General features: G+C 34.2%; 1 protein-coding gene across 1 annotated transcript in view; it reads left to right on the forward strand.

The window, feature by feature from the left end:
• Positions 1-15,341, forward strand: part of LOC150107266 (endoplasmic reticulum-Golgi intermediate compartment protein 1-like) — a 152,423-nt gene extending 137,082 nt beyond the window's left edge. Inside the window, exon 9 of the mRNA XM_090391118.1 lies at positions 14,307-15,341. Within this exon, the coding sequence (XP_090247244.1) occupies positions 14,307-14,414 (108 nt within the window). The 3' untranslated portion in view covers positions 14,415-15,341. The remainder of the gene's footprint in view (positions 1-14,306) is intronic.
• Positions 15,342-15,543: the final 202 nt, after the last annotated feature.

Raw genomic sequence — 15,543 nt, forward strand, 5'->3', positions numbered from 1 at the left:
CAAAAACTATGTCCTTTAAAGGACATGATCTAGCAAGAACTAAAATAGTAATAGATAACAAGATCTTAGAACAGGTGAATTCATTTAACTATCTAGGATGCATGATCATATATGAAAATGAAAAAAGATATAAACGTAAAAATTGCAAAATATTTAAAAATAACAGGTGTAATTAACTCTATATTTAAACCAAACCTAGTTAAAAAAACAAACCAGACTAAAAGTATACAATACATTAGCCCTGTCAGTTTTAATGTATGGAAGCAAAATCTGGACAATAAAACAAAAAGACAAACAAAGATTAACAACAGTAGAAATGAAGTTTATGAGAAAAACTGCAAAGTATATCCTATTTGATCACAAAAGAAATTATGAAAGAATTAAACCAAGAACCAGTAATAGAAAAAATTAAAAAATATAAACATAAATGAATGGAATACGTTCAAAGAATGAAAACAGAAAGATTACCAAAATAAGCCTTAAAGTACAAGCCATTAGGGAAAAGAAAACCTAGACGTCCTCTTAAACGATTCAACGATGACTTCTAAGGCTGGAACAGGCCATTCTAGGCCTAAATCCTTGATATGCATGATGATGATTATATGGTGTGATATCATTAATTATCTTAACAATTGAACCTAGAGCTGTTTTGGACTTAGGTACTAGAGGCATATAATTTTATTATGCCTTATCTTACTACTGAAAAAGGCCCATTTGAATCCAAAATTGAGATGCCTGACAAATTTTAATAAAGATTCTGAATAATAAATTTAATGAAATCCTATTAAATGGAAACATTATATATTATTTAATATATAACATTATATATTATACATTTCCATTATCAATGGGATAATACATTATCCCATTGATAATGGGAAGTAGAAATTACATTATCAATGGGATAATGTAATTAATACTTATCACCATTCACCAATGCTCCTCAACTTTACCATCTATGTTGTGTTAAGTAAATGTGTCTTAAAATTGGTTTGTAAAGTAAAATACTGGTTACTTTTCTCAGCTATAGAAGTGAAAGTTACATTACACACTCCTTAGTTGTTTAAAATGACTGAATAAACAAAGTGGAAGAAATAGAAATATGAAGAAGAAAATTGAGTTCTTAAGCAGGTTTTTTTTTTTTTTTAATTATCTTGTGGCTCACAAACATCTGAAAAACATTCTATGTGATTCTTGAGTAGGAAACTTGACCACCCCTGTCATATAAGAAAACTAATCATATGATCTGGATCATATGAACTACAAAACTTAGATGCCGGTTATATTTTCATAATATCCTGTTTGTCTTAAAGTAAAAAAATTCTCTTTGAAATCCCTATTTGGCATCAATCCAACTTTTTTTTCAACAATTTTTCCTAACCTCTTCTGAAGTATGCATCCAAAAATCTTACCTAGAATTGTGGTGCTAACTTTGTTTTCTTTTCATTTTTATAAATAGGTATTTATGAGAGCAGATAATAAACATGAGATGGATTATGGAAATAATAAAAGAACTTCAAAAGGAAATATTCATCTGTTTTATTAATTAAAAGACAGCTTTTGACCAAGTTAATCATAACGAACTTTTGGAATATGATGAGAGCAATGGGAATACCTGAGTATCAGAGAACTATGATATGATAACCAAGAAGCTTCAGAGAAATAGAAAGTGTGGGAATTGGTGGTGGGGTTGGAAGAGGGGGGTATATTGTTGCTCCTTTTTTGAGACTACTCCATCATACACAACTTTGCTGGTATTGTTCAGAGAGCCAATCTCCGATCCATCTAACCAATATACTCTCAATGGATAAAACATTATTGATACCTACCTAATAGCATGTCAGTCTTATCTTACTCTAGTACAAATAATAGCCTGTACTCTCTGAGGCATTGACTCCATCAGATGCTGGAGGTAATTCCAGCCATGCTTGTTTCAGCATTGTCCACAACTGTGCCTTAGACGTTGGCCCTGGATACATGGATCTGATCTCACTCTACAGCATCTCAGAGAGATTCAATTGCATTTAAATATGGGGACCTTGGAACCACTGGATGCCCTAAATTCAGATGAGTGTTCCTTAAGCCATGCCTAGGTGGTTGCAACCTAATGGGGCAGTGCACTGTCCTACTGAAATAGACCATCAGCTGCAGGATGCTCAAAAGCCCTGAAAGTGTGTAGGTGATCAGCCAGCACAGTCTAGTAGCTCACAGTGTTTAAGGACCTCTCCAAACATACTAAGGGACCTTATGTATCATATGACACATAAGGTCCCCTTGATACAATTGATAATGGGATTCAGCAGACTAAATGACTCTGCAGAGGTCCAGTTTTGATGGCCCCGACACCAGGCGAAGTGCAATGCCCAATGATCTGTCAGTAGTGGTATATGATTAGGGCATTGGCTCCCATAGCCATGGTCTGCAGGGTACACCATGCTGTTCACTCACTGATGCTGCTTGGACTTGCCAACATTGAAACTGGATGTGATTTGTGCCACTGTTGTCCTGCAGTTGATCTGCATATGAGTTTGGACAGTTTACGTTGACCTTGGTCATCAATGGCATGTCCGTTGATGGTATACTCATGGTAGATCCTTGATATGGTTTCCCTTGAGATTCCTGGGGTTCTTATTGGGTGATAGAATGACCCATCTGTCTTGCACCAATAATATGTCCATGATCAAAGTCGCTAAGATCGTCACATTTACCCATGTTTGTCGATTGCAAAACACTGTTGGCAAGCCCTGATGTCTGCCTATTTACCATCTGCATTCGATTTGGGTACGTTTCACTCTGCACAGGGGGATGTCAGTGTCAACTTCCCATCACCTATATCTCTAATGTTTTGTCCATCGAATATACTACCTATTCCCATACTCTGCAGCTTGTACACCAACTTATCGTGTGCTAATCTATCAAATATTTTCGCTCTCTGAATATGATTCTCCCTTATCTAACACACCCGTTACCTTATCATAAAATGCAAGTAAATTGCTAAAACAGGACTTACCCTTCACAAATTCATGCTGACCATCATAAAGGATGTGATGTCCATCAACCCAATCCTGTATTATTTTCCTAGCCAATCTCTCCAACATTTTGACTATAACTGGATTATTCAAAACTTCTGTCCCAGAACCAGTGCTTGTGGAATGGTACTGTTTTGCCCTCTATCCACTCCTTAAGAATCCCGCCCACTGATTTTTATTAAATATCCAGGTCAAGGGCATTGCTAACTGTTGTGCACATTCTTAGGAATACGTGGTAATTTGTCCCACAGCCTTATTAACATCTAACCTGATGAACACCTGATTCTTTCACTTCCAATTCGCCTAATACTTGCCTCCTTTCTATATATATTGCATGGCATCATTCATAACAGTATGACATATGCTGATAAAGTGCTTGTTCAATAATTCCACTATCATTTGCAATTGTCACTCTGCTGTCATAACTATCTACCAGTGTCAACCTATCATAATTATTCTTCCTCTTTCTTGCCATATAGCAGAAGAATTCCCTTGATTTAACCTGGGCCTTACCAGCCAGTCTCCTCTCATACTGCATCTTTTCTTTCATTGCCATGCTTATCACCTTCCTAGCCTGCACTTTATACTCTTCATGGATCTAATCACTACCAACTGTCTTGTACCTCATCCCTAGCATTTTCTTTTCCAACAGAGTTTGCTTGATTTCACTGTTCGTCTATTTCATTCCTACTCTATGTACTCACTTAACCCTTGGTATGCAATTATACATTGCTTGTGTTAGATACTGCCTTATGAATTTTCATGCATTGTCGACATCTTTTTCTGCACAGCTCATCTACCCAACATATTGATGCTAATTGACTACAGAGCTTCCCATAATCACCCACCTTACACTTCCACATATATCTATTTTTGTAAATAACTTTTTATTGTTTCACCACTTCCCTAACAAATACTTCATAGAAGTATAAAAAATTTACAGGGGCTGCATTGCATAATTCATAAGGCCTGGTCACAGGGTCAAATTCCAGATGATTGGAGCAGAACTCTTATAGTACTCATCTATAAAAAAAAAAAAGGGAAATAAAACTGAATATGAGAATTACAGAGATATTTCACTACTGAGTGTTCCTGGTAAAATTTATGTGAGTATACTTCAGAAATGGCTAAGAACAGTTGTGAAAGGGAAACATGGTGAAAAATAAGCTGGATTCAGGCCAAATATAGGTTGTCAAGGTCAGATTTTCACTTTAAGACAAATAGTTGAGAAATGTTGGGAATATAATAAGGATTTGTGTTTAAGTTTTGTTGATCTGGAAAAGGTATATGACAAGCTGCCAAAAGAAAGCTCTTCAAAACTAGTTATGTGGTGTTAAAGGGAATGTTATATCGAGCAATACATAGTCTGTAAGTAAGCAGTTAGGATTGAAGGAGGTATAGGAAGATGGTTTGATGTTAAATCAGGGGTGTGTGATAAGGTGTGCATTATCTCCACTGTTATTCATTATCTATATGGAAGGAAAGTGGTATTAAATCTGATATCAAAATTGGAGATGTTAATCTTTACTTTATGCAGATGATGTTATACTTCTGAATAAATCAACCACAAATCTGCAAGATTCCCTGACTAAGATGAATAACAATTTGTAATAAATTTGGTATGAATCAGCAACAAAACCTCAGCTATATCCTGAAAGGTGAACCTATAGAACAAATAAAACTTTTCACGTATTTAGGCACAATGCTTAGTGAAGATGGCAAATTAAATATGGAAATCGACAACAGAATTAGTAAAGCTGGCATAGTAGGAAGTCAGCTGAATATACGTATTAAGAAAGAAATTAGTCAAAACACTAATTTAACCTCATACAACACACTATTCAAACCAATTTTAACTTATGGATCTGAAAGCTGGGTTAGAAATAGAACACTTGATCAAAGACTGGAGACATTTGTTATGAGAGTTCTGAGGATGATTAGTGGAGTGAACAGATGGCATCATTGGCAGTATCACATTAAAATGAGAATATGAGGAAGAACTTACCATTGTTAGCATTCAGGAATGTGTTAGTAGAGCTAATCTCAGGTGGGATGGTCACTTACATAAAGTGGGAGAGGGACAGGCAACAAAACAAGTGTTCTTTTCCAAGTTGACAGGTAAAAGACCCAGAGGAAGACCAAGGTGTGTAGATGGATTGATAGTAAAAAGTGCCTTAAAAGACAGAAATATAAGATAAGATAATGTGGAGTCTTGACAAATAACAGATTGCTTTGGAGGAAAATTGTTGATCAGAAGTTAGTAGTGGTGTAACTTTTTCATGTAATACTATCATAATTATACTGTACATCCCCAGGTTACATATCAGGAATTTGATGCTGATTATGAATATCTAAAAAAGTTAGAAATTGAGTTGTTATGAGTATTATTTACATTTTACTGATTATATGATTATTGAGCCCTAATTAATATTGGAAATATCTGAAAATAATTATTTTGATGTCTGTCACTTATGTCATCCAGTCCCTTCTGGAGAAAAGTAGGTTGGATGTTTTGTGGATCGCTATAGTTCCTCACAAGAAATATACTTTTCTTTCCAAGAGGAGGAGGGATGAGTTTTGATAGGGTTTTTTTTTTTTTTTTTTTTTTTTTTTTTTTTTTTTTTTGTGTGTGTGTGTGTGTTGAGTATTGAGTGGTATCATTCATTTCCTTACAAGTAATTTTTCTTCACAATAACAGGACATCAAACAAAATCTGTAGGCCATTCACATAAGTGTCATTGCATTTGGCATGCTATCTTGGAGGGTCAGTATTAAAATACCTGCATTCATATTAAATTCGGTGATAATTATTATTACATGGGCATCGTGGGAGGGCCACACAATCATTTTTGAGACAATGCCTATCATACCTCACTTTAAAGTTGTTCATTAACAGAACACCCCCAACTGCCTCTGGCACTCCATTCCATTCATATACCACTCTGGGCAAAATATGTAGTACACCATTGCTAATCCCTGTTACACAAGTTTCAGGAGTCACTCTATCTCTCTGGTTCTCTCTCTCTCTTCCAATCACATATTCTATAGCATTTACTCTATTACCCCCCCCCCCCCCACTCTCAGTAACTTTGTCTATCTTATTTCTATTTTCTGCTTAGCATTTAATTTTGTAACCTATAAATCTTCAGTCTTTACTCATAAGGAGCTCCACAAATCAGTTACTTCTTTGATCATTTTCCTCTGAATCATCTCCTCTGCTACTACATTACCAAGAAACCCAGACAACAAATCTATGCACAGTAGTCCAGGTGTACCTGGATGTCCTGGAGTATTATCAGTTTAGAAGAAAAACTTGTATATGTCCAGACCTATCAAAGTCTTATAAAGTGATCCTTATCCTTGCTTATCAGTGATTCTGTGAGATATGCCCACTTTTGTAATATTTCTTCGGAACTTTATACCTACCATTATCCCTAAATCCTTAGCTTCATCAGTTTCTTGCGGTGCATTTCCATCTGTGCAATTAACTGTCCATCTATGAAAAACCACACAGCCTGCAGTTTTTTCTTTTTTTTCATCCTTGTTCAGAGCTTCACATTTTAACTCATTGCTAGCCATTTTTTCTTTGCCTAAAATATCATTCTATTTTTATCATCCTGAAGGATTTCTGCAACACTTTTATTAACTATTGTTCTTCCTGGTTCAGTGTTATTGGCAAACAGTTGAATAGCTCCCTCCTCCAAATCATTCCCAATATCATTTATACCAGTATACAAATTGAACAGCAGTGGTCTAAGCAGAAGCCTTATAGAATACTGACACAGAGTCACTTGTCTTCTCATTGATTTAACTCCACTATATGTTACTCTCTGTCTGTCTGTCTATCTCTCAGCCATCCTTTTATCCATGCCACCAGCTTAATGTCTATTCCCATTTCCCCAACTTACATAATTATGGTTCCATGCAGTATCCTATCATATTCTTCTGGAAGTTCATTAATATCATGGTGAAATGTAGCTAATTTCTCTTATCCAATTGGATGTCACTTTATTGTGAGGAAATTGACCTGTAGGTGATAATGACTTTCATCACCATAAAACACCACTGTGGTGCTTATTGGAGGCATGAAATGGCTACTGCCATGTTTCATCTCCAGAGTTGGTGATATGATCAGGCTTGTTTTTAAACATGATGCACCTTTTCGTATTTAGATCTGACAACACCAAGCAGTTTAGGATCATTTTGGTTCTCACTTGATTCTGTTCTATGGTAAACTCCTCAGGGCGAGTCTCATAAGTTCTTGAATATCTGTCATCTCTTTGTTTTCAAAAAAAGACTCATTCTCTATTTCTTTTGTAATTGTTATGATCTTGGTTACCACATCAGCTCAAATTTGGAGATTTTTCAGGCCACAATTTCTTCCCAGTGTGTTAATGGTAGATTTCTTTACATCTTGATTTAACTCATGTTGATCAGACATTCAGCAATGTTATTATTTTCCCAACTTTAGCTACAATTAAGTTTGACTTCTTTTTCATTTTATTCATTAAGTTGTCAAAGGCTCTCATAGTGTAATAAGTTTTAAAACTACCAGTAGTAAAACGAATGATGTATTTGATAGCAACAGTAAAATTTTGACATCCAGATGGTTAAACGTTAAATTTTATGGATGTCCTGAAGCAGAAGAGAAACTATGAATGGCAAAGATTTGGAAGTTAAGTAAAGTTCCACTCCATGGCTGTGCAGAAAGCAATTATGGAACCACTCTATATCTGTTTTTACATATACTGTTAGTCCTCAACTTACGACCACTCCACTCCTATTTACATGGCAATTCCATAATACATTTACTGAATACCATATCACTCCACCAGTCCATGGACTCTGATGTTATGCATCTGGTAATACATTTACTAATACATAATACATTTACTGAATACCATATCACTCCACCAGTCCATGGACTCTGATGTTATGCATCTGGTGAACCATCCTCAGATGGTTCACCAGATGCATGACTTGTGGAAGGTCTGGGCTCATTTTCAGCAGGAGTGAGTGTCTTTAAGAATGTATACATTACATCAAACAAGGCTGCATAGTTTCCTTTTTCTTTTCTGCATCAATTTCACTCTAGCAAGCATTTGCATCTTACGTAATTCTGTCTACTTTGCTAAAAGCAAAATTTTTGGTCAGGTGCTACTGAGGGTGAGAAGATTCCCAGAAACTTTAGGAAGAGATATAATAGAACAGCATGGAGTGAGGTGAGAGCAGGGTGTATGAATGGTGTTTGGAAGATGCTGCTGCAAATATATGTATAGGATTTGGCCAAGACAAAGCATTACTTGAGAATAGTGAGAAGATAATGCTTAAAAGATTTGGAGTTAGAGGAGGCAATAAGATGCAGAGCAGTTCATGGAAGCTGTAGAAGAAGATTTCTCATATGAAGACCTAAGACCTTATAGAGCGCTACAAGCTTAAATGCTTGCAGAACAAGAAAAAGAAGTACCAGAAGAGGATGAAACTGATTCCCCCCCCCCCAAAAAAAAGTTTCTAGTGAAAAAATTAGGCAGTTCAGTTGTTTGATGAAATGGACCCCAACATGAAGATATTTAGCAAGTAGACAGAATTATGCAAAATGCAATTGCTTGCTACAGTGAAATTTATGCAGAAAAGAAAAAGGAAACTATTCAGCCTTGTTTGATGTAATATACACATTTTTAACACCCACTCCTGCTGAAGATGAGCCTAAACCTTCCACAAGTTATGCATCTGGTGAACCATCCTCAGAACACTTTTGTGTTCACTGAATTTGATATTGATGATCTGCTCTCCTTCCTCTGATGAATCATCTAATTATTAAATAGGCTTTGAAGAATTATTCTTGCTCTTCATGTTTCCAGCAGATTGTTTCATTGGTGTGTGCACAGAAGCACGTACTGTACACTCATGTTTTGTTATTTATTTCAGTAATACAATAACATGAGTGCTGTATACAGTAATTTTATGTTATAATTTATACATTGTATTATTTCACTATAAACAAGAGTAAAATGAATTTAAAATATAAGAAAACAGATCTACACATTCTAGCATTCGGGCATGTTAATTGTTAACATGTTCTCATAGTGAATTCTTACAACCTCTCAAACTTATGGCAGGGATCATTGGAATGGAATCCCATTGTAAGTTGAGAAGTAACTGTATATATATTTCACTCCCATATACAAGAGGCGGAAGAAGAACCTATAGCACATTAGTGCTGTGTTTGAGATGCAGATGAGGGTTGAGAAAAAGAAAATGTACTGAGATTGTTCTTAAGATCATATTTTTTTCTTAAATGCAATGTTCTCTATGAAATTAAATGATAGTTTTATTATTTTGAAATGGAGGATATTGTGGCTCCATCTATATTTTAAAACTAAATGTAGAAAGAAAGTGAAATTTTGAAAATTTGCCAGCAGCTTATGAAAACAAGACCAGAATTGGAGTTGTCTTCACTACACTATTTAAACAACACAAACTATACCTACAATCTATATATTTGCCTTTTATGAATGCATAGTTTCACTAGCCTGAAACACTTCAAATTGACCAAGTTCAAAAAAATTAGAAGCAGAAGTGAAGATCAAAGCTCATGTCAGAAAGTTAAATTCATAAGTGATCTCTAGATGGGTGCATGATAAAATATCTTACATAAATATTATAATGGACAATATTACAAATTCATCTATATTTTATAGCAAAATGTAGAAACAAGCAAAAGTAAGAAATGTAGAAAAATTTTCTTACCTTCATTTATTTATGAGAAGGTTATGTTCCTACAAATTGGTAAATTTTCAAAAGGTTTTAGCTTTTTTCTACATTTGTCTATAACATATGAATGGATCCATAATTTCTTAAACTGAAATATTGATTGATGTCTTTAATTTACAATGAATACGTTTAGGTTCTTCTTTGTTAATTATTCATAAGGACTGACTGCTGTTAACTTATGAAAAATACAATCCTCTGAAACAGAATTGTTTGGTATTGAATGAGGATTCTTGTCATTTTAAGGTTTCTGCCTGATCTCAGATGAGAGCCGACTGTTTGAAACAGCTGTCAGGCCAGTGAAACCTTAATCAAAAGAACTAATAAAAGGCGAATGTATGGATGTCTCGGCAGTGCACGTGTCTTAAGTAGCACAAGCTGAGGCAACTCCAGTGCCAAAGATTGTATTCTCATAAGCTCTCCAGTCAGTTTTTGCAACTTTCATGGTTTTTATATATATTCATTTATGTTCATGTAGTCACATGATTAGGTAAGTATTATTAGACTTTTTTAACTCTTTATTCATTCTGCAGTTTGGCTGAAGCTGAATATTTGGCATTGCAGCATAATTAATTAAATTTTAAGCATTGCAAATTAAATTATATAAACAAGTGTTTTGAACAAAAAAATATTCGCTCATTAAAATTTTTTATACATTTTTAATGTTTTTTTGAAAACATTTATTTATAAAATTTAATTCAGTATGCTTCAGCCAAATTTCAAACTGAATATTCAGTGCTTTGGCCAAATCCCACTTCTGCACATCTCTATTTTTTTTTTCACTTTTTACTAGGTAAATTTTTGAAGGCTCTTCTAGAAGGAGCTTCTTCAAAATAAGCCAGTCTCATCTGGATCAAACATTTGTTCAGGTGCATATTCTTTATTCATAAGTAACTTTCTCAGTTCATCTGGAAACTTTCTGTGCCATGAATTTTGTCAATGCATTTTCACCCATAAGTGAATTTGCAGTGTGGACGTTAAAACATTTTTTTTTAAATTATATGCTGCTCGTTAATTTAAAAAAAAAAAAAACTTGTCCCACCACTGCTTTCACCAGATTCACTTTAGTGTTTATACATTTTGACTATTCAAGTATGATAATGGAGATGAACAGAATTTTTTTCCCCATATATGTTCTCCATTCCACACAGTCCAACACATTTTCTATTTTTTTTTCAGTTTTTATGTCACATTTACAAAATATACTTGTGAATAAGCAAAACTACAAATAAAAATCATTTTGTATATTGGTCAAATCTGAAAGCACACCCCAACTCAACATCACCAGAGTTAAAGATCGGTACTATCAACATAAGAAGCCTGAATGGCAAAGAAATGGAACTAGCTGAGGAATTAGATAAGCACCAGATCGACATAATAGGGGTGACTGAAACAAAAAAAGACAAAAATTGGTGAGATCTTTCTGAGCAATAAATACAAAATGTTATATTCAGGCAATGACAATCAAGGAAAAGAAGTAGCCATAGTATTCAACACAAAATATGAGGCTAATCTTCTTGAATGGCAGGCAGTCTCAAGTAGAGTGATGTAGGCAAATATCAGAATGGGGAATTGGACAGTGAGACTTATTTGTGCCTATGCTCGCACAGAAGGTTCTACTAAGGTAGAAGTGGAGGAATTTTTTTATGCTTTAGAGAAAGCAGCTGACACAATGAAAAAGGAAAAGTTGGTCCTTGTTGGGGATCTAAATAGCAGAGTAGGAAATGATTGTCAGACACACAAAAATATTTTTGGAAAATTTGGAGAAAAGAGCAAAGCTAATAATAATGGCAAATATCTGTTGGATTTCTGCTCAGGACATGGACTGGTTATTACTAACACCATGTTCCAACATAAAAATGTGCACAAATTCATATGGAGAGAAGAGGCAAGGAATAAGAAAAGTCTCATTTACTATGTTATTGTTGATAGTGATGATTTCACCCTGGCGCAGGACATTGAAAAGAATAACATGTAAGAAAGTTTTAAAGTGAATAAAAGTTGAGCTGCTCTCAGATGTGAACTGTAGACTAAAATACAAAAAGATCATTGAAGAAAAAATGAAAGAGTTTGGGAACAGGAACCAAACCTTGGAGATTCAGTGGCAAGCCTTAAAGAAAACCATGATTGATTCAGCAAGAGAGGCATGTGGTGAGGTTGTCTTCAAGGATAGAAAAATCAGAACTCCATGGTGGACACAGAAAGTTAAAGAGGCAGTAAAGGAAAAGAAGAAAGCATATCAAAAGTTCCTGGCAAATAAGTCAGCTTGTGCTCTTAAAGAATACAGAGACAAATGTAAGAAAGCTAAACACTGTGTAAAACTAGCTAAACAAAAGTCATGGGAGGACTATGGCAAGAACATAGAAAATAAATACCAAGAAGGTTGTAAGATATTCTGGAGAAGAAGCTTAGAAATGGAGGAAAGAGTGCTATAAAAGGAGTTAGAGATGATAAGGGTAACATGAAAATGGGAGAAAAAGATATCCTTGAAGTATGGAGTAATTACTTCGAAAAATTGCTAAATGAAACAAGCAGTGTTAGCAAAGTGGTAAAAAAAAACTCAACAGGCATACAGTCAGGAATACATATCCATACTTGAAGTAGAAAAACCCATCAAAGGCTTGAAATGTGGAAAGGCAGCAGGAGTAGATGATATTCGACCAGAAATGCTGAAGTATAGTGGTATAAAAGATTTACAGTGACTGCACTGCATAGTTCAGAAAGCCTGGACAGAGGGACAAATTCCTGATGATTGGAGTAGAGCTCTAATAGTACCCATATACAAAATGGGAAATAAAACTGAATGTGAGAATTACAGAGGTATTTCCCTACGAGTATTCCTGGTTTTATGCCAGTATACTTGAGAAACAGTTGAGAAGAATTGTGGAAGAAAAGCTTGGTGAAGAACAAGCTGGATTCAGGCTAAATAGAGGCTGTCAGGATCAGATCTTCATCTTATGACAAATAGTTGAAAAAGCATGAGAATATAACAAAGATCTGTATTTAAGTTTTGTCGATCTGGAAACGGCATATGACAAGGTACCAAGAGAGAAGCTATTCAATACGCTACAATTATATGGTGTCAATGGGGCATTATATCAAGCAATACTTAGTCTTTATTTGAGTTGTAAGTCTGCAATTAGAATTGAAGGAAGTACAGGAAGATAGTTTAATGTTAAATCTGGTGTGAGACAAGGATGTACATTATTCCCTCTGTTATTCATTATCTATATGGATCACATTATGAAGGAAAATGGTATTAAACATGATATCAGAATTGGAGATGTTAATGTCAGCTCTTTGCTTTATGCAGATGATGTTATACTTCTAAATAAATCTGCTACAAGTTTGCAAGATTCCCTGACTAAATTGAATAACTGTTGTAATAGATATGGTATGAAGGTCAGCAATAAAAAGACAATGAAAATAGGTAGAATCGTTGAAAATGTCAACTGTGTTGTGAATGGAGAACCTGTGGAACAAGTAAACCATTTCAGCTACTTAGGCACAATTTTTAGTGAAGACGGCAAATTAAATATAGAAATAGACAACAGATTCAACAAAGCTTTTGGTAGGAAGTCAACTGAATAAATTCATATGGTATAAGAGAGAAATTAGTCGGAACACTAAATTAGCTGTATTCAAGACAGTGTTCAAACCAGTTTTAACTTATGGATCTGAGAGCTGGGTCAGAAGTAAAACTCTTGACCAAAGACTAGAGACCGCAGATATGAGAAAGATTAGAGGCATGAACAAATGGCATCAATGGCAATATCATATTAAAAACGAGGATATTAGGAAAGAACTTGACATTGTCAGCATCCAGGAATGCGTTAGCAGAGCTAATCTCAGGTGGTATGGTCACTTAAACAGATTGGGTGAGGAAAGATTAGCAAAAGAAGTGTTCTCTTCCAGGTTGGCAGGAAAACGACCCAGAGGAAGACCAAGATATAGGTGGATTGATACGGTACAAAGTGCCTTAGACGATAGAAATATAAGATCTGATAATGTTGGAGTCTTGACAAGTAACAGACTGATTTGGAGGAAAACTGTAGATAGGAAGTTAGTAATGATGTAAGTTTTTCATGTAGTACTATCATATCCTGTACACCCCTTGATGAGGGTACATGTCAGGAATTTGATGATGACGACGACAAATAAAAATCCACAAATTGCAAGAATATTAACAATGTTTACTCCTATTATTTGTATGAGTAAGTATGTTTTTGGGAAATATTTCCTTCATTTTTTTGGAATTAAAAAAATAAGAATATCCACTTTATCATGAACATCTTTTTCAATCACTTATTGTATGATGTTTGTAATTAATATAAATTCAATCTGTTGACAGAGTGGATTGCTCTAGTCCATAATATTATAAAATAGTATAAGTAGTCCATCTTGAGTGTAATTATAGTTGTTGGTTGCAAAGGAGGGGAGAGATATATTATCTGACAAAATTTGATATCTATTAGATCATGATATAGTGCTATATTCCATTTACAGATATTTGCAATAATAGGAGGTACATTCACTGTTGCTGGGATCATAGACTCCTTAGTGTTTTCTGCTTCTGAAGTTTTCAAGAAATTTGAACTTGGGAAATTAAGCTAGTCTTGTCTTGAATTTATGATAATTTTAAAAAAATATTTTTGTGAATGTGTCCGAAATGAAATTTTTGTTAGATGTTGGGAAAATGTACCTGGTATTCAGTGGGCAGTTACAAGACTTGATTGTGGAAAATCATTTCATTATTAATGTTTTCTTTGTGAGGGTAAGAATCTTTGCCAGAAATTGTATATTCTGAGAATATAGTTTGTACTAGCATTCCTTATGGAAGATAGCATTTATATATATATATATATATAGTGTGTGTGTGTGTGTATATATATATATATATATGAAATACTTTTGCATTTTGTGACTTTTTGGGGTTTTTGCCAAAACTATACTGTAATTTCATAACGTTTTTTATGCAGCATTTTAATTATAACCATTAGTCAGCATTTAATGCCTGTTTCTTCTTTTTAATAGGCAGTAATGTGTAAAAGTATATTTCAGTTCTTATAAAACTAGGAAATCTGTGATAATGCTACTTGTATTGAATAAAATATGGTACATTTTTAAGCAAAAATAGTTTATACTGGTATTGCTATATTGCGCCACTATATATGATAGTAGTGCAATATATACTGCGATAGTATGATAAATAAAAGTACAAGAACTTTTATTTAAGAACTGTTGTGTGTGTAAAGTAACAAGTTATGCTTTTTTTTTTTTTTTTTTCCATTTAAATATCAAGTTGTGATAATACATGCTTTATATGCACCTAAAAAGTGTAGAACTCAGAGACTGTCTCTTGGAAATAAGGTAAATAAAGACCACCATTAAAAAAAAAAAAAAAAAAGTCCCATTTTTGAAACTGGTACCATACTAGTTATGTAGAATAATGCTATCAAAACTAAGTGCCAAACCAAGACAGAAGTTTTTATGAAATCTTTAATATTTTGTTTGGCCCTTTGCATTTGAGACTTGAAAATTGAGTCTTGAACATTGTTATGCAAAGCAGTGATGGTAATTGAATTAAAATTCTGACACAGTAAAATATTATGTGCATTATTTTTGTATTTATCTCAAAAATGTCTGCACTCGAGTGTTTTTGTTCATTATATATGAAGTAATGTTAATCATAAAATTTCAGTGTTGAATCTTTAATGAAGAATTTATGGAGATAGAAACACAA

Source organism: Typopeltis vanoorti, chromosome 4 (genome assembly GCF_054136105.1).
Source record: "Typopeltis vanoorti isolate ZY-2024b chromosome 4, IOZ_Tvanoo_1.0, whole genome shotgun sequence".
NCBI classification, from domain to species: domain Eukaryota; kingdom Metazoa; phylum Arthropoda; class Arachnida; order Uropygi; family Thelyphonidae; genus Typopeltis; species Typopeltis vanoorti.